At 39.6% G+C, this 23,643-nt stretch overlaps 1 protein-coding gene across 1 annotated transcript in view; it reads left to right on the top strand.

Annotated features, from left to right (window-relative positions):
• The window catches only part of LOC122810570, a 945,872-nt gene that overhangs the window by 754,739 nt on the left and 167,490 nt on the right, over positions 1-23,643 (top strand). Inside the window, exons 21-22 of the mRNA XM_044082150.1 lie at positions 16,302-16,432; positions 20,354-20,559. Of these exons, the coding sequence (XP_043938085.1) occupies positions 16,302-16,432; positions 20,354-20,559 (337 nt within the window). The remainder of the gene's footprint in view (positions 1-16,301; positions 16,433-20,353; positions 20,560-23,643) is intronic.

Here is a 23,643-nt window from a genome sequence, read left to right as displayed (position 1 = left end):
TCTCCAACCGATATAACATAGCTGGTCTCACTACCCTCTTGTAGAGCTTCCCTTTCACTCTTAGTGGTACTCGTCTGTCACAAATCACTCCTGACACTCTTCTCCACCCACTCCATCCTGCCTGTACTCTCTTCTTCACCTCTCTTCCACACTCACCATTACTCTGAATTATTGACCCCAAGTATTTAAACTCATCCACCTTCGCCACCTCTACTCCTTGCATCCTCACCATTATTCTATCCTCCCTTTCATTCACACACATATATTCTGTCAGTCCTGCTGACCTTCATTCCTCTTCTCTCTAGAGCGTATCTCCATCTCTCCAGGGTCTCCTCCACCTGTTCCCTACTCTCACTACAGATCACAATGTCATCTGCAAACATCATAGTCCATGGGGACTCCTCTCTGATCTCATCTGTCAACTGGTCCATCACCATTGAAAATAAGAAAGGGCTCAGAGCTGATCCTTGATGTAATCTCACCTCCACCTTAAATGCATCCGTCACTCCCACCGCAGACCCCACCGCTGTCACACTACCCTCGTACATATCCTGTACCACTCTTACATACTTCTCTGCCACTCCCGACTTCCTCATACATTATAACTCCTCTCTAGGCAACCTGTCTTAAGCTTTCTCTAAGTCTACAAAAACACAATGCAACTCCTTCTGACCTTCTCTATACTTCTCCAGCAACACTCTCAGAGCAAACATTGCATCTGTAGTGCTCTTTCCCAGCATGAAACCATACTGATGATCACTAATCAACACGTCCCTTCTTAACCTAGCTTCCACTACTCTTTCCCATAACTTCATTCTGTGACCAATCAATTTAATCCCTCTGTAGTTACTACAGCTCTGCACATCACCCCCCCCCTGCACCCTTGTGGTAGAAAAATGCAGTCAGGGACCCACCTAATTCAAAGTTGCTGGACCTGGGCTCAGTGCTCAGCTTTGTAATTGGTTATTTTGCTTAAAAAAGGTTTCTCCTAGCTGCTATTTAAGCCACAAATTTGCACAATTTGGCATTTGTTTGCGTGCAGAGCACCATCATCCACTACCACACCGTGGCATTTACTATTGGTAGTTATAGATGCAAATCTTCTAGACAGATAATTTTCCCTTAGTCAGCAGTTTGTGCTCCAGCGGTGGTTTCTTGAGGTTGTGCTTCATTGCCAGGTGTAACACTCAGCTGAACTTCCCAGGTACCACCACCAGTCTTACTCACTAGCTTTCCCAGTTTAGTCATTCCCTGTTACTGACCATGCCATTACACCAAGTTCTTTGGATGGATGACTTCTCACCATTTCTCCAGCCAACCTGGTCGACCTAGGCATTCTGAGGCAATGTAGCAATTGCCTCATGTACACTGACAACCCACTACTCCTAATGCACACAAGTCCAATATGTGAGAGATGCATCTATATTAAAACCTAGAATCCAGGCTTTCTCACTCACCAGTCATTATATCTGACACAAAGCAAGTTGTCAGCTTACACACCATACATCCAGCACCAACCATGCAAACAACACATAACTCTGTATATGTGGAGGTCCTCACCAAAAGCCTACCTAAAGATCAGAGACCTCCCAAACACAAGCACACTTCACATAATACATTCCCAGTTGACCACAGTGCACACAAGAGCACATGCACTAGTGTCTCACCAAATAAACCCCTAAGGCAAAACGCAAAATCAAATATTTTAGTCATAGGAGACTCCATTGTGAGACACACAGATGTCCCACTCACCAGGTTGGATAAGGAAAAGGTCATGGTTAGCTGTTTGTCAGGTGCCAGGATCCACAGCATCACACATGCACTCAAGTCTCTCAGCAACAGGCACAGTTATGACTCCATCATAGTCCATGTTGCTGTGAATGGATTGAGACCTACCTCACTGGATTATATGAAGAGGGACATGACTGAGCTCTTGGATTATGTGCGTAGCCTTAAGCAGCATTCTACCTTCACCTAGGATGATGCCACAATACAAACAAAAAATGATTGACTTCAACAATTTGTTTAGCTGTTGGTGTCATTTCCAGGAGGAAAGCAGTACCTATCAGCCTGGGATGATATGGTTGATACACCTCAATGCTTTGCTAGAGACAGTCTTCATCTATCACCTCTAAGATTTCAGTTACTGGCTAAGGCACTTGCCTCCCCATAGTGCCTTTTTTAGGCATTGTCACAAGAACAAAATTCCCGACATAAAAATATCCTCAAAAAACAACCTTAATGTTATGCTGCTAAACACTAGGAATCTAAACCTGAAACTGCACTCACTGGAAACAGTTTTCACTTTGGAAAATGCTGACATCTGTGCAGTCACAGAAACCTGGTTTAAGGCCATGGAAAGCACCCCAGCCATACTGGATTATAATGCTTTCCACACGTTCAGACCAATAGCTGGAAATGGGAGTGCTTAAACAGGTGGAGCATCAATATTCATCAAAGATAAATACACCTCTTGATTGGTTAAACAGAATGATTCCCTTGAGTTACTCCAGGTACAAGTGACTGTAGGAAAGACCCCGCTCCAAGCTATAGACAGCTATAGCACCCCCCTCTGTGAACCAGGATACCCACATTGCCTACTTGGATCTTCTTGAGGTACTCAAGATACAAGCAAACACCCTGATTATGGGTGTTTTCAACTACCCATCCATAGATTGGGCAAAATATATGTGTTCAAACACACTTGTCCAAAGGTTCTTGGACTTTGTTAATTCTAATGCCTTGGATCAGTTGGTTGACACCACCTCAAAGGGGCCTAAACATTCTGGATCTGATCGCTGCACCATCCCAAAGGTGTGGCCCTCACTGGTAAAGTCTAATCATGAATTAGTCTTGTTAGAAGTAGCATTAACATCTGCCCTCCTTCAACAGCAACTAGACTAAAGAACTTCTCCAAAGCCAATTATAGCCTGTTACAAGACAGCATGAATAGCTTCATAGTCCCTGCCCCCACTGATGGCAAGGACAACTTTATTGGGATATACACCAATGCCTTGTATAAACATCTGTACAATTGTACTGACTCAGCAGTACCCAATATGACCAAAGTAAGATCCTCTAAAAAGAAAAAACCTGCCTGGTGGACACCTGCCGTAAACAGGTTATACACTGAGAGAAAGAGGTTGCTGTCTAAGAGCATTAAGGAATGGTCTCTGACTTGGAAACACTCCCTCCTTAGCTTAAACAATCAAATTAGACACCTTGTAAAGTGTTCCAAAGGTAACTATGAATCCAAATTAGCTACTTGGCTAAGGAAAACCACAAAGGTACATCTGAAACCTTAAAGGAAAAACACAGATCTGCAGAACTTGTCAATGGCACCACATATACAAAACCCATGGAAATAGCCAATTTGCTAGTGGACATGTCGAGTTAAAATTTCTCAACCCTGTCCCCGCCACATACATCCCAAAGCATCCCTACCACCTGTTCTCCACCTAGTATCTCTAAGGAACAGGTCTTAAATGCTCCTGTGTATTGTCTGGTGGGTTGCAAACTGGCTCACCAGTAGAGCACATACAGTCAAAACAGGAGATGCATCCTCCGCTAGCAGACCCATAGCCAGTGGTGCTCCACAGGGTTCGGTGTTGGGGCCTGTATTGTTTGGAATCTACTTCTCGGAAGTACAGGCAAAAACAAAAGGTCTGTGGCTGACAAAATTTGCAGATGACTGCAAACTGTGAGTGGTCATCGAGTCTCCAAGTGTTGTCAACATCCCACAAGTGGGACTTACACAGACCAATGACTGGTATCCGAGTCATGGACTGAAACTCAAAGCTAAAGAATGCATTGTCATCCCTTTCAGCAAGGGAGATGTTCCTGCAGATTACCACATTAATAACAATACTCTAAGCACTCAAACATTGGTGAGAGATTTGAGCATGCAGGTTGACAACAACCTGTGCTTTGACCAGCATGTCTCCATGACAGTAAGAATGGCATTCTACATTGCTCACTCATAAGTAAGGGCATTGTTTCTAGAATAAAAGAAGGTATTACCCCTCCCCCATACTTTTTCCTCATTAGGCCAGTAAATGAATACAATGCTTCCTTTGGGATTTACCATACCAGACACCTGCAGCAACTGGAGAGACCAAAAATGTTTCTTACTAAAAATATTCAGGGTCTTTAGTACATGTCATTTGTTGGTAGACTGAAATCACTGTCACTTTACTCTGTGTCATATAGACTACTCAGAGGCGATATGTGCCTCACATGTAAAGCAATCTCAGATCCTACCTTAATGGAAATGCTGCACATTCGCAAGTCAAGTGGTTAAAGATGCACTCTCTCTTGGGACTCGCTCTCAAGACTTGATGGAGAGATAGACATGTTTCACAGAGGCCACCACTTCTCTGGAACAAGCTTCCAATTCAAGTCAAACAGAGCCCCTCATTGACCCTATTTAAGCATAAGTTGGATGATTGGAAGGGAAACCAGAGATTTACCCCGGGGGGGGGGGGTTCACCTGTCTCTCTCTTGGACAGGAGTAGTAGGTGTTGCATTAGTGTGCTTGTAGAGAACAGGGGTTGAACTTGACTAGGCTTCTAAGGGCCCTCAGGCCAGTAGCCTAGTAAACTGCTATGATCCTGTGGTGTAAGAATGATGAATGTATGGTGTAAGAATGATAAATGTATGGTGAAATGGAAAGAAATGATACTGGAAGAGATCTGTAAACAGTGGAGGAGAACATGCTCCACTTAGTGTGGTGAGCAGTGAAAAAGAAATTTAGTAATATAGAGGAATGAGGATCTAAGAGAATGGAAGGATGACATTCACCCCTTAGGGGCTATGAGACAAAGAAGAAGCATCAGACGAGTATGCTGGTAATGGTGGGCCTGGCCCTATCTCCAAAATAAGAAATGAATGACTAAAGAGGAAAGCTAAAAGCAGGGCATAAGCTAGAGTAGGGATTTCTTGATGGCTAATGCTGGTAGTCTGGATAAATAAACTGAGAAAAAGAGAGTTAGAATAGGAATGCCTAATAATGCAGGCAGCCAACAAGTTAGCAATCCTTAAAAATAAAACAGAAAACAGAGTGTGAAACCATTATTTGAGATTATTAGAGAGAGTAATTTCAGCGGTGCTATAGGAAAAAGTCATATTTTTGTAAAGAGATATGACTAAAACTAAAAAAATATAGAATATTTTAATAGAAGTGTTAATACTAATTTTTACTATACATTAAATAGGCTGGCAAAATGTATCTGATTGCTTCTCTGTTGCGTTCAAGATGTCAAGAAGAAAAAAGGGGTGATTGGGTACATATATTCTGATCATGCAAGTTACTGCAAGACCTTAAAAAGGGACTACAGAAGGTAATAAATCATCTGAGTGAATAACAGTTGAAACTGTCACATGGTGTTTTTTTCTATAAATCTGGTAGTAATCCGATTTAAATAACGTACAAATAGCCTTGATTTGGACAGTGCTGCTCCTAGCAAAAAAAAAAAAAAATACATGACTAGGAAGTGGAAAAAAAATGATCTTATTCACCCTAGTAAATTTACTATGAGAAGAAGAACTTAAGAAATGGAGGCCCTGGGACGAGGTATTAGTTAATCTGCAACTGTAATAAAGAGGGCAGTGGAGATTAACTACTAGAACGTGTAGCCCTCTAAAACACCTTTTGCATAGTAAAGTCCATAATGTGACCTTTTCTCTGGACATTTAGAGTCAAGGTAGGAGAGGCTGGGTAATGGGGTTGTCCCTGTATGGAGAGAGAGAGAAGGAAAGGAATGATACAATGTCTTTTGGTTTCAAGATGAAACAAAGATATGACAGTTATGCTCATTATATGACTTAAAATAGAAAGGATGTAACTATTGGCTCTGGGCTAAGTTCTGATATGAACTAAAGGGAGGTAGTTGGTAAGAAGGGAGAGCAGCATCAGTTGCTACTAGAAGACATAAAGGCACCATGCATGAGGATTGGTGGCAAACTATTAACTATCGATGTCCTTTGGAGAGCTGAATAAATAATCTCTTAAAAAATGCATTATGACCACAAGTGTGAGCACACTTCTGGAAGATGTATTTTTCAAGTACCCCCTCCCCAATTCATAGTACACATAATTGTGTCTTTTCAGTTTTAAAACCTTCCTGTGTTCACTTTTAATTCTGATGGTTACCTGTGAAGTAGCTGTATAAGATTATCAGTTACCTGCTCCTGCCATGTCTGTCAAATTAATTGTATTTGACAAGGTAGTATTTGAGTGTCTGCATACCAGACATCTTATTTGGTTTTGTTCAGGCTAGTTCTCCTCCACACCTCACTCACACACAACAAATCCAGAATCCATCTAATTTCCAACTTCAACAGCCTCTCCAACATTCACTAAGGAGACTCTCCCATTGTATTTTAAGGGGTAGATCATTGCACTCAGTGGGCTATTTTCAGACTCATCCCAGGTATACAACAAAAAATATATAATTTTTTTTAGTATGAGCATCCATATAACAATTACACATACAATTAAAAAAGACATTTCAAACAATATGTAATTGAGAAGGTAAAGTATCAGTCTAGGAGTAAATCTTAGGTGTTTTGCTTGTCTTTCTTATGAGTTGAGCTGAATGAAAGTAGTTCTAGTAAAGGATAAAAATGAAGTAGGAAAAGCTGCAATAGGGAGATATTGTGAGGGATAAAGGCGAGGGGGTGGGAAGAGTAGCTGTAGTACAGGGAGAGGAGAATATAGAAAGTTCTGAACCTGGTGGTATGTGGAGTTAGTTGTTGGGGCTATTGTGGAAGAATTTACAGTGTGCCTGATTAATAAGGTTGTGTTTCAGTTGATTTATGAAATTATTGAGTGAAGAGATGGACTTAATGTTTTTACGGAATGGATTCCCATATTTTAGTTCAAGTATCAATAAATTGTTGTAAATGTAAAATGTCATACTTCTGTACCTACAAAACTGTACTATATTAATCTTTGTTTTGTTATATGTGGAGCATTTCTCCCCGGGCCTCCGCTGAGAAAAGACTTATGTCCAGTCAGACTTTCCTAGTAACCAAATGTAAAATAAATAAATGTTTTTTGCTTTTTAGGCTGGTGAAGGGAGTTTCTAACTGTGGAATGGAATTGGAAAGGCACTTGAGATTATAAACTGGTATAAGTTTCTCTAGAATCCGTAGTCTAAAGTAAGGAGAGCTTTGTTTCATGATAATTTGAATACAAGACAGGCTAATTGATAAGTAGTTCTTTGGGAGATAGAGAGCCATTTAGCTTTAGAGAGGGTATGCCAGAGGTGTTCTCTTGTAGGACAGGGTAATGAATTGCTAGATGTTAGCTGTAGTTTGTAAGGTGGATAAGTTTTTGGTTGAGGTGGTTAAGGTTAGAGGGAGTCTGTAGTTCAGTTGAGGAAGAAGGACTTCATTCCCAAATGCTGCTGTGGCATCTAGGTTGATGAAATGTGAAATATTCCATGCCTAGAATAATAGTTACTTCACTTTCATCTGAATTAGTTATATGGGATGCTGGAAAATAAGGGTTGGATCTAACCAGATGCCCGAATATCTATGTTGAGGTTACTTTGATGAGTTTTCAGGTGTGTCAAACAGAGTGGTCCTTGTTTTATTATAGGGTAAAGGTAGGTTATAATGATACAGCCAGCTCTTTAGACAGTTAATATCTTGCTCTTATTGAAATTTAATGGCAAGCAGAGATAGGGTAGACCTCTAAATCACCAAATTGTCTGTATAGGGTTTATATTACTGCATCGAAATGTATATCCACCGAATACCAATCCATCGACACCTATACAATTAAATTCACTTCCGCCAACCATAAAAGGTTTCTCAGGGTAAGAAAGCACTTAGACAGCACCACAACTTTGCCCTTTTCACCACTGTAGTGTGATCTCGGAGTTGGAGTTGGTATATATAGTTGGAGGGTGTGGGGGGGCACAGCCCTCCATATTGGGGTGTGTGGTGGGTGATGTCCCCCACGTAGGTGGGTTTGATTTAGTGCAGTGTGTGTTCCGGTGTGCTCAGGATCAAGTGTTTACTTACCCTGAAACAACTTTTGATGTTCGCTGCTTTGGGTTTAGTTATATAGGTGTCAATGGATTGGTATTCAGTGGAGATGCATTTCGATGTTGTACTATAGACCCTCTATATATATTATTATTTGATGTTGGTGAATGTCCAGAGCCAGAGTGTTTTACAAGGATGGTGAAGAAGATAGGGAGTAGGATGGATCCTTGGGGCAGACCTTGTTAAATAGTTGTGGGAAAAGAGGAGAAGCCAGTTTGCACCTTGAAGGATCTCTTGTGAAGGAGGTCTTTAAACCATAAGACTGCTTGGAGGCTTATGTTGGCTGAGTGAAGAGAACTCAGGAGTAGAGTGCATTTGACTATGTCAGAGGCTTTAGAGAGGTCTATGAATACTGCACCTGCTAGGAGGCCTTTGTCCATGCTCATTGGAATGTCACTAATAAGGATCTGCAAAGCAGTCATGGTCCTACAACCATTCTAGAACCCCTAAATGAGGCTTTCAGAATAATTTTCCCCATGATGAGAAAGACTGAGATGGGTCTTTGTGGAAGCTGGGTTAGAGGTTTTGGGAATGGGCCTACATGTGCCAGTTTTCCATTGTGTGGGCGTTATGCTTTCAAATAATCATAGGTTGTACTGGTGCTTTAGTGGGAGTAACAGCTGATCTTTGCAAAGTGAGGTAAACCAGGAATGAAGTCAGTCAGACCCTGGAGGAGAGTCTGTTGGGATTTTGTCTAGGAGCGTAGCAATGTCTTTGGTAGTTTTGAGATAAAAGGCAGAAGCCTCTAAAGTGAAAGATGAAGAGGCTGTTGAAGCTGGTCTTGAGATTGAGTTTGTTGTGTGGGAGTGTGATTAATATTTTAAGAAAGCCAGTGGCTGAGAAGTAGCCATAAGTTATTTTAATGGTGTTCTCGTGGGAAGGGATTTGACCAGTGATATTTATTTTGCTCCAGAATGTCAATTGATTGTAGAATAATGCATTCTGTGTTGAGAATAAGGAGTTTGATTTTTAGTTTCCAATGGCTTTTTAGGTAGGTTGCATACCTTGATGAGGTGGTCACTATTGGTCAGGGTAGGCTTTTTAGGTAGGTTGCATATATTGTTGAGGTGATTAATATTGGCCAGGGTAGGATTCTTTTCTTTCATGCATCTTCCCTGAGCTTATAGAATACTTTTACTTCTTTTGTTAGCCATTTGTTGGAGAGGGATACAGGTAACTATGAAACTTTGGGAAAGAATTTGTCTTGAAGAACCAAAAGCGATTTAGTTAGTGTGGTAGCAATTCCTAAGAGATGTTATTTGGTAGAAGTTCCAACCACAGAGTATGTGAGAGGTGCTCCTTTAAGCTGTTTGTTTGAATTTGGGTTTTGAGTCAGAAGGTAATGAGCTGAGGGTGATGTCTAGTTATTGGTAGCTGCACAGTACTGACTGAGGGTGGAAGAATGGAGAGCTCACTAATAAGAGATGGTTCATTGATGACTGGTTGTAAATGTGGCAATACATTGCCCGTCTTTGAACTACCTAGTTCTCTGACTTAACATCTCACATTTAGTGTAAAAAGGGATCAAGTTATGCTGTATAAAGCTGTATAGACCACTCAAAACTCAATTCCTTCAGTGATTTTAAGTTGTGCACAGAAGAAAAACTGTTTTGTGCTAATATGAACTCTAATCTGACTCATGCTGCTCATACAGAAAAGGATGCTGTGATACACAGTGTGGCACAGTTGATTCCTGACGGATGCAGAGGCCATCCTTTCATGGTATTGAGAACTGGTAATACTACATCAGGAGTCCTGCTTGCAGTTCTTGGAAAGCAATTGGAAAGGCACTTGAGATTATAAACTGGTAGAAGTTTCTCTAGAACCCTTAGTCTAAAGTAAGGGGAGCCTTGTTTCATGATAATTTGAATACAAGACAGGCTAATTGATGAGTAGTTCTTTGGGAGATAGAGAGCCATTTAGCTTTAGAGAGGGTATGCCAGAGGTGTTCTCTTGTAGAACAGGGTAATGAATTGCTAGATGTTAGCTGTAGTTTGTAAGGTGGATAAGTTTTTGGTTGAGGTGGTTAAGGTTAGAGGGAGTCTGTAGTTCAGTTGAGGAAGAAGGACTTCATTCCCAAATGCTGCTCTGGCATTTAGGTTGAGGAAATGTGAAATATTCCATGCCTAGAATAATAGTTACTTCACTTTCATCTGAATTAGTTATATGGGATGCTGGAAAATAAGGATTGGATCTAACCAGATGCCTGAATATCTATGTTGAGGTTACTTTGATGAGTTTTCAGGTGTGTCAAACAGAGTGGTCCTTTTTTTATTATAGGGTAAAGGTAGGTTATGATGGTACAGCCAGCTCTTTAGACAGTTAATATCTTGCTCTTATTGAAATTTAATGGCAAGCAGAGATAGGGTAGATCTCTAAATCACCAAATTGTCTGTATAGGGTTTATATTACTGCATTGAAATGTATATCCACCGAATACCAATCCATCGACACCTATACAATTAAATTCACTTCCGCCAACAGTAAAAGGTTTCTCAGGGTAAGGAAGCACTTAGACAGCACCACAACTTTGCCCTTTTCACCACTGTAGTGTGATCTCGGAGTTGGAGTTGGTATATATAGTTGGGGGGTGTGGGGGGGCACAGCCCTCCATATTGGGGTGTGTGGTGGGTGATGTCCCCCACTTAGGTGGGTTTGATTTAGTGCAGTGTGTGTTCCGGTGTGTTCATGATCAAGTGTTTACTTACCCTGAGACAACTTTCGATGTTCGCTGCTTTGGGTTTAGTTATATAGGTGTCAATGGATTGGTATTCAGTGGAGATGCATTTCGATGTTGTACTATAGACCCTCTATATATATTATTATTTGATGTTGGTGAATGTCCAGAGCCAGAGTGTTTTACAAGGATGGTGAAGAAGATAGGGAGTAGGATGGATCCTTGGGGCAGACCTTGTTAAATAGTTATGGGAAAAGAGGAGAAGCCAGTTTGCACCTTGAAGGATCTATTGTCAAGGAGGTCTTTAAACCATAAGACTGCTTGGAGGCTTATGCTGGCTGAGTGAAGAGAACTCAGGAGTAGAGTGCAGTTGACTATGTCAGAGGCTTTAGCGAGGTCTATGAATACTGCACCTGCTAGGAGGCCTTTGTCCATGCTCTTTGGAATGTCACTAATAATGATACGCAAAGCAGTCATGGTCCTACAACCATTCTAGAACCCCTAAATGAGGCTTTCAGAATAATTTTCCCCATGATGAGAAAGACTGAGATGGGTCTAAAGTCATTTGTGGAAGCTGGGTTAGAGGTTTTGGGAATGGGCCTACATGTGCCAGTTTTCCATTGTGTGGGCATTATGCTTTCAAATAATCATAGGTTGTACTGGTGCTTTAGTGGGAGTAACAGCTGATCTTTGCAAAGTGAGGTAAACCAGGAATGAGGTCAGTCAGACCCCGGAGGAGAGTCTGTTGGGATTTTGTCTAGGAGCGTAGCAATGTCTTTGGTAGTTTTGAGATAAAAGGCAGAAGCCTCTAAAGTGAGAGATGAAGAGGCTGTTGAAGCTGGTCTTGAGATTGATTTTGTTGTGTGGGAGTGTGATTAATATTTTAAGAAAGCCAGTGGCTGAGAAGTAGCCATAATTTATTTTAATGGTGTTCTTGTGGGAAGGGGTTTGACCAGTGATATTTATTTTGCTCCACAATGTCAATTGATTGTAGAATAATGCATTCTGTGTTGAGAATAAGGAGTTTGATTTTTAGTTTCCAATGGCTTTTTAGGTAGGTTGCATACCTTGATGAGGTGGTCAGTATTGGTCAGGGTAGGCTTCTAATGGCTTTTTAGGTAGGTTGCATATGTTGTTGTGGTGATTAATATTGGTCAGGGTAGGATTCTTTTCTTTCATGCATCTTCCCTGAGCTTATAGAATACTTTTACTTCTTTTGTTAGCGAGGGATACAGGTAACTATGAAACTTTGGGAAAGAATTTGTCTTGAAGAACCAAAAGCAATTTAGTTAGTGTGGTAGCAATTCCTAAGAGATGTTATTTGGTAGAAGTTCCAACCACGGAGTATGTGAGAGGTGCTCCTTTAAGCTGTTTGTATGAATTTGGGTTTTGAGTCAGAAGGTAATGAGCTGAGGGTGATGTCTAGTTATTGGTAGCTGCACAGTACTGACTGAGGGTGGAAGAATGGAGAGCTCACTAATAAGAGATGGTTCATTGATGACTGGTTGTAAATGTGGCAATACATTGCCCGTCTTTGAACTACCTAGTTCTCTGACTTAACATCTCACATTTAGTGTAAAAAGGGATCAAGTTATGCTGTATAAAGCTGTATGGACCACTCAAAACTCAATTCCTTCAGTGATTTTAAGTTGCGCACAGAAGAAAAACTGTTTTGTGCTAATATAAACTCTAATCTGACTCATGCTGCTCATACAGAAAAGGATGCTGTGATACACAGTGTGGCACAGTTGATTCCTGACAGATGCAGAGGTAATCCTTTCATGATATTGAGAACTGGTAATACTACATCAGGAGTCCTGCTTACAGTTCTAATGGAGACATAGTAGAAGGGAAGTCTGAGCTGACAGAAACAACGCAATGCTCAGTTATTTATTGCAAATTCTTCTCCTTCCTAATCAACATTCCCATTCCCTTACTTCATTACCTTTTGTTACTGTCTTATCCTCCTTGTTTATCATTTACCATTTTTCTCCATCCATTATGCAGTCTTCCAGCCTTTACACTCTCCTTAATTAATATCATAGCTGACTAACTTTTCAGTAGTGAATCAGTTGTTTTTGCTTCTTTTTCTATAGCCTCTTCTGAATTTGTCCCCCTTTCTCATTCCTCGCCTTCTTCCTCTGTGCTTCTCCCCCCTTTATTTACTTTATAATCTCTCCCCTAGTTCCTCTTCCATTTTATATTTGTCTTTCCCTATTGGTAGGTATTTATAATGTCCACCTTACAATATGGGCCATACTCGGCAGGGTGGGGGGGGGGGGGTGAAATTGTATTGCTGATGTCCAAAATATAATTCCCACTCTCCTGGGTGTAGACTCCCCCTTACTGTAGATAGTCCATGATTTTGGAGAGTATACTGCTCATTAATGAGGAAAAGAAAATCACTGACATAAGTTTACAAGAAAAAAATTCAATCAACCATCCAAGCATTGTGAAAAAAGAAAGTAATTTGATAAAACATGTAGTGCAATACAATAAAACTAAATTGAGAACTAAAACAGGCAAACACATTAAGAGCACAATTTCTAAAAACACTTCCTCTATAAATTAATCTTCCACACAAGCAACTTCTTTTAGAAATAGTGAAACACTGAACCTGTATAAAAGATACAGAGCATACATTTATTTATAACTGCTTCAGCATGCTGCACAGCCAGGTAACACTGACAACCTGCAGCTGCACTTGCGTCTCATCTTATTGTCTGATATTCCCTTCTCATTCTGACATTTTCTTCCATTAAACCACATGGGAAGCAGTGCCCTCACATATGCAAACTAAGATCGTTAGCTGTTGTGGGATCATTTATTTCATATAACACTTCCTGCCAGCACACCAGTAAAACATCTTCCGGCGGCCAGACTTGTTTCTCCAATGTTATTCTACATGGAATTTAGAAGGGAATGCTATAGCAAATTCTGTTACAGAAATCATCAAAATTTTGAAGCTTATCTGCTGGGCAAACCCTCAGCCAAATGTGAGTCACACTTAACGGTTTCTAGAACTTATCTTTTTGTTACTCACTGTTCAGCTGTTGAGAGGACATTTGCTCCCAAATGAACACATCAGTATATTCTAGTGCAATTCACCTGAATATACAAAATGTGTCTGTAAATTTACTTTCTGTAAGTTTAGATGCTTTGGGAGGCAGTATATTTATTGTCAAGTGTTTGTGGAGCCCAATCATCCTTGTCAGGAGGTTCAGTAAACTTGTCCCCCTGTAAAGAATACTTTTTCTAACCTGAATGCTGGTTGTGAGTATATCGTGAGTCAAGCCATCAGCAGTGAGTTAGAAAAACTCAAGCATTTTGTGCTTGAGTTAATAAAGTAGATCTTCTAAAATATTTGACCATTAATTTAGCTAAATGTGAAATAAACTACCCACAACGCTGAAAGAATGCTAATTCACTTGGCACCAAAATGGTACATCACCCTTCCTTTAAAAAAATAAAATAAAAAGTAACCTATTTTTTTTCCTGGATTTAAGATTACAGCAGTAATATTGCTTTTGCACTTTGGGAATTCTGTTTAGCTTTGTAAACAGTCACACATATTTGAACTACACACCATGGGCTGGATTCCAAAAAAATTCCTTGTGTACAACCTCCACATCCTGCTCTCACTACTCCAAGCAGTAAATTCCAACTTGCCCTTCAAAGAATGGCTTGATCTTAGGGTAGGACATGTCCCATTTCATACTTCACAATGCCATAATTTTAAAGTGAATGGTGACCCATTATGCCCTGAAAAGATAATGCAATTCATTAACATTCTGTGTTAATGAACTGTACTAAATAAAGAGGGTGCTGCGGTAGCGTTGTCGCCTCACAGTCAGACGCTGTCCGGTTCGATTCTCAGCTAGAGCGTCTTCTACGTGGGAGACATGCGTGAATGGGCGTACCTTCGTTGAAGGTTGTGCATCAGGGCTGGTAACTCGGCACGTAAAAATCAACTACCAATCATTAGCGGACCGGAGTTCCGCTGTGGCGACCCCTAACCGGGAAAAGCCGAAAGACACAGCAACAACAACTAAATAAAGAGTTGACACTTCTCAAAGGCTTGGCAGGGCCCTGAATCTGGCTGAAGTATTTGGGCACACCAGCACCATCTTTAAGTTGATGCTGGTATTGCAGGCAACACGATGGAAGACATTGAGGTCATTGAGTACAACAGCTCCATAGGTAGGCTAGAATGGTGACTGTATATACCCCATCTGAGATGAGGAACAGACTTCCAGAAGCCAAGAAATTTTACAGTTTTCTCTAGCCTTTGCTTGACCTACAAGCCTTCATAATAAGCCCTACATTAATAAGCGTAGTGACAAAACTAGCACATTTACAGTGCAGAGTAACAAAGCATAACTGTATTTTAAACATATGTATTACAAAAGATAAATTGTTATTGACACTTGAAATGTACTTATTGTTCATAGCTGATATAGTAGGGATATTTATAAATGCATGCTGTGTCCCTTGGGGGGGATATGAGAGTGTAGAATTCATAGTTAACTCTACCCTACATAGTAAAAAGGATACATATTAATGATACCTAGTGGTATTTGGAACAAATGTTAATCGGTATTTTGCAGTTAGATCTGTTGAATTCTGGAACAAAATAGTACATAAAACATTTTATGACTTGTTAACATTTTAGCAAACATTAAACAACTATTGTAATAAATATGTGCTTTGAGATAAGAGACTCCAAAAGCATTTTTGTACAGTTCTAAATTATTCTGCTATTATGAGACCTCTCATTCTCTCCATGTCGAGTAGGTTTGTTGATAAGGGCAAGGACACGAGGGTTGAGTAGCCAGTATCTGTTCAGTCTATGCCCTGCACCCCTCTTCTGTGACAGGTGACAGGCTCAGTGCATTGCTTGTTCTGGGAGGCCCATAACTTCAATGTGTGCCTCTGTATGTCCACAACCTGGCCAGAGTGCAGTATATTCTGTCACCAAGCACTCTGAGTGTGAAACAGAGCGTGGAAATCAACAATATATTTCTCTTTTGGCAGGAAACCCTACTCTGGAACAAGCAAATTGGTACGTAGTGCTTAATCCTCCTCACTTGGCTGGCTTCTCTAACATGTAGACACTAGGATTACAGTCAGAAATGTGTTTTACTGCACCATGGAAATAATTTTATAACATCTAGTAGGCATATGGGCATTTTGTCCTTTGCCTTTCATAGTATGCCTGATAGGGTACTGACAGACAAAACAATAACTGCCAATGATTAAATTTATTTATTTGTTAACTGGGTTAGAACACTAATCCAAAACCTTTTTCAGGTTCAGTCTGGTAGGTGCTATGTAAGAGTGCTGTTTTAGTATAAAAATCAATAAATAAAGCAATGCTGTCATTTTGGGGTTACTGAGTTACTTATGTAGAAAGTAATTTGAACTTATGTCCTAGATATTTGAAAATTGTGAGGTCATTGACCTGGATGTTGACTTGATTGTAAACTACTTCATAAATACTCAAATGCTGACATCCAGTTTGCTAATATGTTTAAAATATTTTGTGATGTATTTTCCAATTTTGACATAGTTCTGTCTGTGGCGGACTGCGAAGTGGCCTCTTAACGTATACGTTGTCCAGGCTGAATCGGCGAATTCGAAACCTCCTTTTTCAGTCTATAGTACAACAAGAAATTGGGTTTTTTGAATTTAACAAAACAGGTAAGATTAATCATTTTAGATAGAGCTGCTATTTTATCTTATACTTTAATGTAATTCTATAATGTACTCTATTTTACCATCTTGAGTGTTTATAAATGGTTTAGAATCACAAAATGGGAAGATGATATTTTATGTAACTGAGAGGCCATCTCAGTTAAAGTGATATATGATTGGAACATAATTTAGTTTATATTTTTTATCTGATATTTTCTTTTCAGTAAACAAAAAAATCGAATTAAGACTTTTGGAAATACAGGTACAAGTACCATTATATGACATTCATTTCTAATGGATATCTGAAACATAAATGTAATAGTTATTAATTGTATACCTTAAAATTAAGCTAAAATATTAAGCTTAAGTGAAGGCATTGAGGCTGTACACATCAGAAGTCCAGTACTGAAAAACCAGGGGCCAGATTTTGAAAGACTTGCTCCCAGTGTTAAGTGACTTACTCTGGTATAAGGGCTTTCTATAAAGAAGGCTTACATCGGAGTAAATTACTTAGTCCAAGAGCAAGACTTTTAGAATCAAGCCCCAGAATAACATTAGTGAAATACATTTACAAGCAAGATGAAGATAATTTTAAACTAATTCTTCTATATGAAAAACAGACTGTGCACTAGCTACTAGTTTATTTCTGTGTATACTGTAGAGGGAGCTACCATATACAGCTAAAGCATATGCCCTGTAAAATGTGATTGAGAAAGAAATATGTCTTGTGTGTGTCCTACAAGATGGAGACCAGAGTAACAGTTATTTCAGACTCTATCCATAATAAATCCATCTTATACTTCTGTACCTGCATCAAAAATAAAGGCTTATTGTCACATATCAAAGTAAGTAAATGCTTATTATTTCAGGATTGTACCCCTTTTGAATTTTCTATTAAAATCCATGCGGTTATTCAGATCAGAGCTCCTTAAACAGCCCACCTCAATCATTTTGCAGTGTAGGTACTTGACCAGTGTACCAGAGACAGATTTTAAATACCAATAGGGTAAAATAAAACTAAAACTTCCTCATTCAGATTAATCATGAATAAAAGTTACTAGATATCCTGGACTGCTTGTGGTCTTTTCTCTTTTGATTCTGCATCCAGGGCACAGGCACAGGAAAAAGTTTTTTTTTTTTTGTTATGTATTTTACTCAGCAGTCTGAGAAGTACTAACTTGCTGCTTAACAACTTATTTTTGCATCTGTTATCTATTTCCTATAGCATACGTTTAAGATTATGTCGATATGAACTGTGTCTGTGTCATATAAAAACTTCTCAAGCTCTTCATGACCCCAAAAGATTAGCCTCCTAAAACAGACACCCTGAAATTATCATCAACTAACCTGATGCACTATTTTCCATGTTAGTTTAAGGTTGAATGTACATATTTAATGACATCTCTTTTGCACCTGTCACATGTAGTGAATTTAAGTGTCCAACATTGCAGACCTAAAGGTAAGTTAGAACTACAAAGCAGACTACATCCTTCAATTTAGCAGCCGTCAGATTATGCAGCTCTTACCATAACAAAAAAAGACTTAATCACTGCTGCTCTATACCTATGAACCTCCCTCATGTTCACAAGTAGTTGCTATTCATCTGTATAGGAAGCACCATGAATTATTTCTATGTCATTTTGAAGCAGTGCAATTCTAACTATGAATGTGAATTTTTCAATTACATAATATTCCAGCATTATTAATTTACTAAGCAGTGTTCAACACAAAATATTATAAATGCATGTCTGCAAAGTTGACAGTGTGTTATATCAATGCATTCTAACAAAGTGAGCCATTATTTAAGAATACACTGTTTCTGACATCTACAGGCCATTTAACTCTTTCTTAAAAAAACAGAAACTCCCAGTGATTAATTAGGTTGTGATATGACTATGTCTGTTATATGGAAGATTAGTCAGCCTTGCTCATAAAAATACATCTCCTAATTGTCTTTGTGCATTTGTGCACTAGTAGCATCACATTGTCAGGCATGCCATATCTTTGATTCTGTGATATCATTTAAAAAAGTACCCCGTGATTAACATGCTCTTTTCTGAGGTACATGCATACACCTGAATTTTATTACTAATGTAATTGACCACATTAGTCCACAATGACCTTTTGTTGGCAACTGAAGCTTTCAGCAGTTTGGGAATCACAGTGGTGCTGCCACTGTTTAGGGTTCAGGCACTTTTGTCGTATTACACATATAGTATATATCCACACATAGCCATTTTTGGTGGCAGCAGCTGAATTTAACTCAGCTTATTGTCTCATTCAGTGCTGTGAATGTCGGTAATTTCAGTGTCTGCCCACATTGTCCAGTTGGTTGGTACTTGTTCCTTTATTAACATTTATGTGATGACAGTGCATTTGATATGTATATTTTCAAACTTAGTTGCTATTTTCACTTGAAAAAACTCATTCACATAATTTAAGACTATACATGTTAAAATGTATTGTCATAGCCGTGGTGGTGCAGCGGTAGTGTTGTTGCCTCACAGCAAGAGGTTCCCCCATTCGATTCTCGTCTGGAGTGCGGGGAGTGCCTTCTGTGTGGAGTCTGTATGTCCTCCCCGCGGTTGGGTGGGCACTCGAAAGACATGCATAAATGGGCGTGCCTTTGCTGAAGGTTGAACGTCGAGCTGGCACCTTGGCGTTCGTGAAAATCTACTGCCAATCATTAGCAGACCGGAGTTCCGCTGTGGCAACCCCTAACTGGGAAAAGCCGAAAGACAACAACATGTTAAAATGTATCACTATTCTAATATTTAGAATGTAATGCAGAGCTTTACATCTGCTCAATCTGCTCATTTTGAAGTACATCACTGCAATTTATAGATGTTTATTTATTAATTTCACTTGTGAAGTACATTACTGCTTTACAGACATTTATTTATTTCAGATAGTTATATAGAGTGAGAGATAGACATAGGTAGCCACATAGATGTTAGAAACAGACAGATACATAGATAGTTAGAAAGTTGCATACTATGCTAGTGAAATGTTTTTCTGAAGAGGACGTTTTAAGAGGCTGTAACTTTTTTCATGCAACATATAATTACCATTAGATTAGAAATGCCAGATGAGTAAGCAGATATGCAAATGTAATGAATATATAACAGTATCAATTTGACGACAAAGACTACCAGAAAAGTAGGTGGAGCAAAATTAGTGCATACATAGGATGTGTGACATACAATTGGTATGAAAAGTGTACTAAGAACTACTTTGATCATAGAACATTAATGCTGTATCTAAATCAACAAAAATCTAAAGTTTGCATCCTGATATACCCAGGTGTTGATAGTGGAGGAAAGTCTTACTTTTTATAATGTTCTATAGGAAATGCATAGTAACAGTAAACCTGTAAAGTTATTAACCATATACATCTGTAGGTTAATTTAGGTATGTTTATGTGGAATACATTCAGAATCCCAAAAGACAAAAATACCAGTAATTCAAACATCAGCCACATAAGTTTGAAACAAAGAATACTGAATGACTGACAAACAAGTGCTAAGCAGGAGGGCAGGCTCCCCTGTGCCCCATCCATAAACCCCTACTACTTATATATGCCAACTCCCAGTTGGTACCATAGTGGGGAAAGGGCAAAAACTCAGTCCCGCTCTGACGCTATCTCACACAACAAGCTACTGCCTTTTTAGGTCTTTTAAAAAGCTGTAAGCAAATGTATTTGGCATTCTATGTTTTGAAATTCTGTGGTCAGTCTTTCAGTCATGTGTTTTTTTCAGTCGGGATTCTAAATTTATGCCCTTTACGTATGTATGTATATGTATATGTTTATATATCTGGAAATGGTTGAGGTTTGCGAGATATATTTGTGTGTACACACACACACAAGTACTATTTTCCAAAAGCCAAAAGTACAGATTATATTATTTGTCTGCATTTATTCTGTAGGTGATCTTACTTCTCGATTATCTCTCGACACTGCTGCTATGAGCCGATCCATCTCTGCTTATGTGAATCTTTTCTTGCGCAGCCTTCTGAAAACTCTGGGCATCTCATACTTTATGTTCCGATTATCCTGGCAGCTGACACTACTTACATTAATTAAGTCCCCAGTGTTTGGACTGGCCCAGAAATTCTACAATCAGTACAATCAGGTAATAAATGAGTAGTCTGCATTTGAAAAGGGGATTGTGCATTTCAGATGTTAGAATTTTTTGGGTTATTATAATGAATTATAAAATAATAATTTTGCTGTATTTAAGTTAAGTTGAAAGAACATCTACCACTACAACATAACTGTGACAGAGGTTCTAGTCAATCAACTCACACAAGACTCAGCTCTGTAATGATTTTGCTCCTGCTTCATTGTCTTTAACATCTGCCAGCTGGAGAATTATATTCTGTAAATATTGTACTTAGTCATACTTAGCTGTGTACTTTAACAATTTGTCTCCTACTCCAGTGACTTTAACATTCAATGTCTATCTCTGTATTGTATCTTGAAAATATTGTACACAGTCATACTTAATTGTCTATTTATCACATTCTTCTTATGATTTGTTTTGTTTGTTTACTTTCATGCTTATAAAATGTATAATTTGATATTGTTTCTTAACATTGGTTATATTGATACAGCCTTGTGTGGCCTTGGTAGTGGCTGAAAAGGGTCTTGTGCCAACCCACCCACCTGGTTATAAAATAGATTAAAAAATAAACTCATTGTTATATTCTTACACTTAATATTCAGTGTAGAAAAGAAGAAACGTGATCAGCTAATTGCTTAGATACTTGCTTATCACCCCAAATACTAGTATGTATCTAAAATTACCTCTATCATTCCATTGCTTCCTAGCCTAGTATGGGTACTTAAAGACTAAACACTCACCATGAAGGTAGACCTTCATGGTGAATAGCTCATACACATACATTTCAACTGTCCAGATTTTTTGTCCCATAATTTTGGTCCAGTTCTCATAAAATTTGTGATTTTCTGGCAAATTATTGAGGGTTGAAGCTACTAAATATTGACATACAATTAAATTTCAGACTTCATATGCTTCAGAAAATACATGCTAAAGCAAAACCTATTATTCATAGTTTCATAGTAGTTTCATAGTATAGTTCTAGGCTATCTGCCCTGGGGCATTTGTAAGCCTAGCCATAGTGATGTGGCTTTTGCCACCCCTTGAAATGGTACAAAAATGTACAGAATAAATCTAGAATACTGTGCCTCTGTCTAGTAGTGACACAATGAAGGTCCCCTTATATAATAGAATTAGTTTACTGTGCCCCTGTCTAGCAGTGACACAGATGTGACCCCTGGGGTAAACTTATGATCTCCCATCCACTCATCAAGATTTCTCTTGAAGAGAGTCAGTGAGGGGCTCTGCCTAATACGAACTGGGATCCTGTTCCAAAGCATGGGAAGCCTCTGGGTTATGAATCTATCCCTCCAGCATGTCCTATTCATACTTGTGCCGAGGTTTAAGTCTTTAGCTCTCGTGGTCCTGATGGATTTGGATTTTTTGAAGTGGAGCATGTCCATCAGATCCTGATTGGACATGGCCTTGTACGTCAGGCAGAGATCACCTCTGAACAGGCGGTATGCTACTGAATAGAGCTGAAGTTTCTTTAGTCTGGCAGAATAAGACATATGTTGGAGACCCTTGATCCTTTTGGTGAGGTACTTTTGTGGTCTCTCCAGCTGTTGCAAATGCCTGGTGAGGTACATACCAAATGGGACATTGTACTCAATCATGGGTCTGATGAGGGAGGAATATAGCGGTACAATGACATCCTTGGATCTGGATGTGAATCCCTTCATGATGAGGTGTGCAAGGTAGAATGTTTTCTAACCACTTTGGCAACGTGGGTGTCAAATGAGAGGTCGCTGTCTACTTGGGTCCCTAGGTCTCTGATTACTTTTTCCGTACTCAGTGGGTTGCTGTCTATGTGATAATTTGTGGGTACTTCGTTTTTTCCAAAAGGGATGACTATACATTTTTTGGCATTTAGTTTAAGGCCATGACTACGGCACCAGTTGTCCGTTTCAGTGAGGCCTTTTTGTAGGATGTGTGTGTCTGCTGGTGTATCGACTATGGCGCCTAGTTTGCAGTCATCTGCGAACTTTGTCAGCCATAGCCCTCCCATGTTTGCTTTAACATCTGAGAAATAAATGCCGAACAAGAGGGTCCCAGGACAGATCCCTGTGGGACACCACTTGTGACTGGCTTTGAGTCTGACATTGCTCCAGCGATTTTAACTTTATGGGTTCTGTCCTTTAGCCAGTTTGCAACCCATCTAGTGACATAAGGGTTTACTTTTAAGCTGTTTAGCTTATCTATGATGCCTGAGTGGGGTATTGTGTCAAAGGCCTTAGCCAAGTCCAGGTATGCTGTATGGACTGCTTTGCCCTCATCAATGGCTCTAGTGACTGTTTCGAAAAAGTCAACCAGGTTTAAAAGGCAGGATCTGCCCTTTACAAAGCCGAACTGGGTGGGGTCAAGTGTCTGTAGGTCCCCTATGGCTCTGTTTATGAGTTCCATAAAGATTCTTTCCATAGCTTTGCAGACCAGGCTAGTTAAGCTTATGGGGTGGTAGTTTCCAGGGTCTGTAGAGGCACCCCCCTTGTGGAGTGGGACCACTGTTGCTGTACACCAGTGTTCAGGTACATATCCCGAAGTAAGGCTAAGGTTAAATAGCATTTTTATGTGTGGGTTTAGCTCCTCTTGGAGTTCACGTAACACGCACCCCGGGATACCGTCAGGTCCCATTGATGCTGTGTTTTTTGCTTTGTTTAGGACGGTTCTCACTTGGACATCTGAGATGACAGGGAGATTACATTCAGCTGGGATAAGTATTTCTTCTTTTGGGGGTGAAGGCGGGGAGAAATTTGCACTGAACCTGTCAGTCAGAATGTTAGCAATATCTGTGGGTTCATTTTTTTTTTTGTTGTTGTGAACCAACTCTGAGCATATCTGAGGGTTTTCGCCCAGGTTTCTAACATAGCTGAAGAAGGCTTTGTGGTTATCTTTAGTGTCCTTAGCGATTTTTCTCTCAAAGTTTGCCTTGGATGTTTTTATGAGAGAACGTAGTTTTCTGCTAATGTTGATCAGAGATGTCTTCCCTTCATGGGATTTCGCTCTGACGTGCAGTAGCTTCCTTCTTTTGTTATACAATTTGTTTATGGCTGAGGTCCAGCAGACAGGACGCTTACATTTAGTGGAGAGGGACTTGGA

The sequence above is a fragment of the Protopterus annectens genome, chromosome 9.part0 (assembly GCF_019279795.1).
Source record: "Protopterus annectens isolate FY-2018-M chromosome 9.part0, PAN1.0, whole genome shotgun sequence".
Lineage (NCBI taxonomy): Eukaryota > Metazoa > Chordata > Ceratodontiformes > Protopteridae > Protopterus > Protopterus annectens.
The sequence above is the reverse complement of the archived record's forward strand: the minus strand, read 5'-3'. Positions and strand labels throughout refer to the sequence as shown.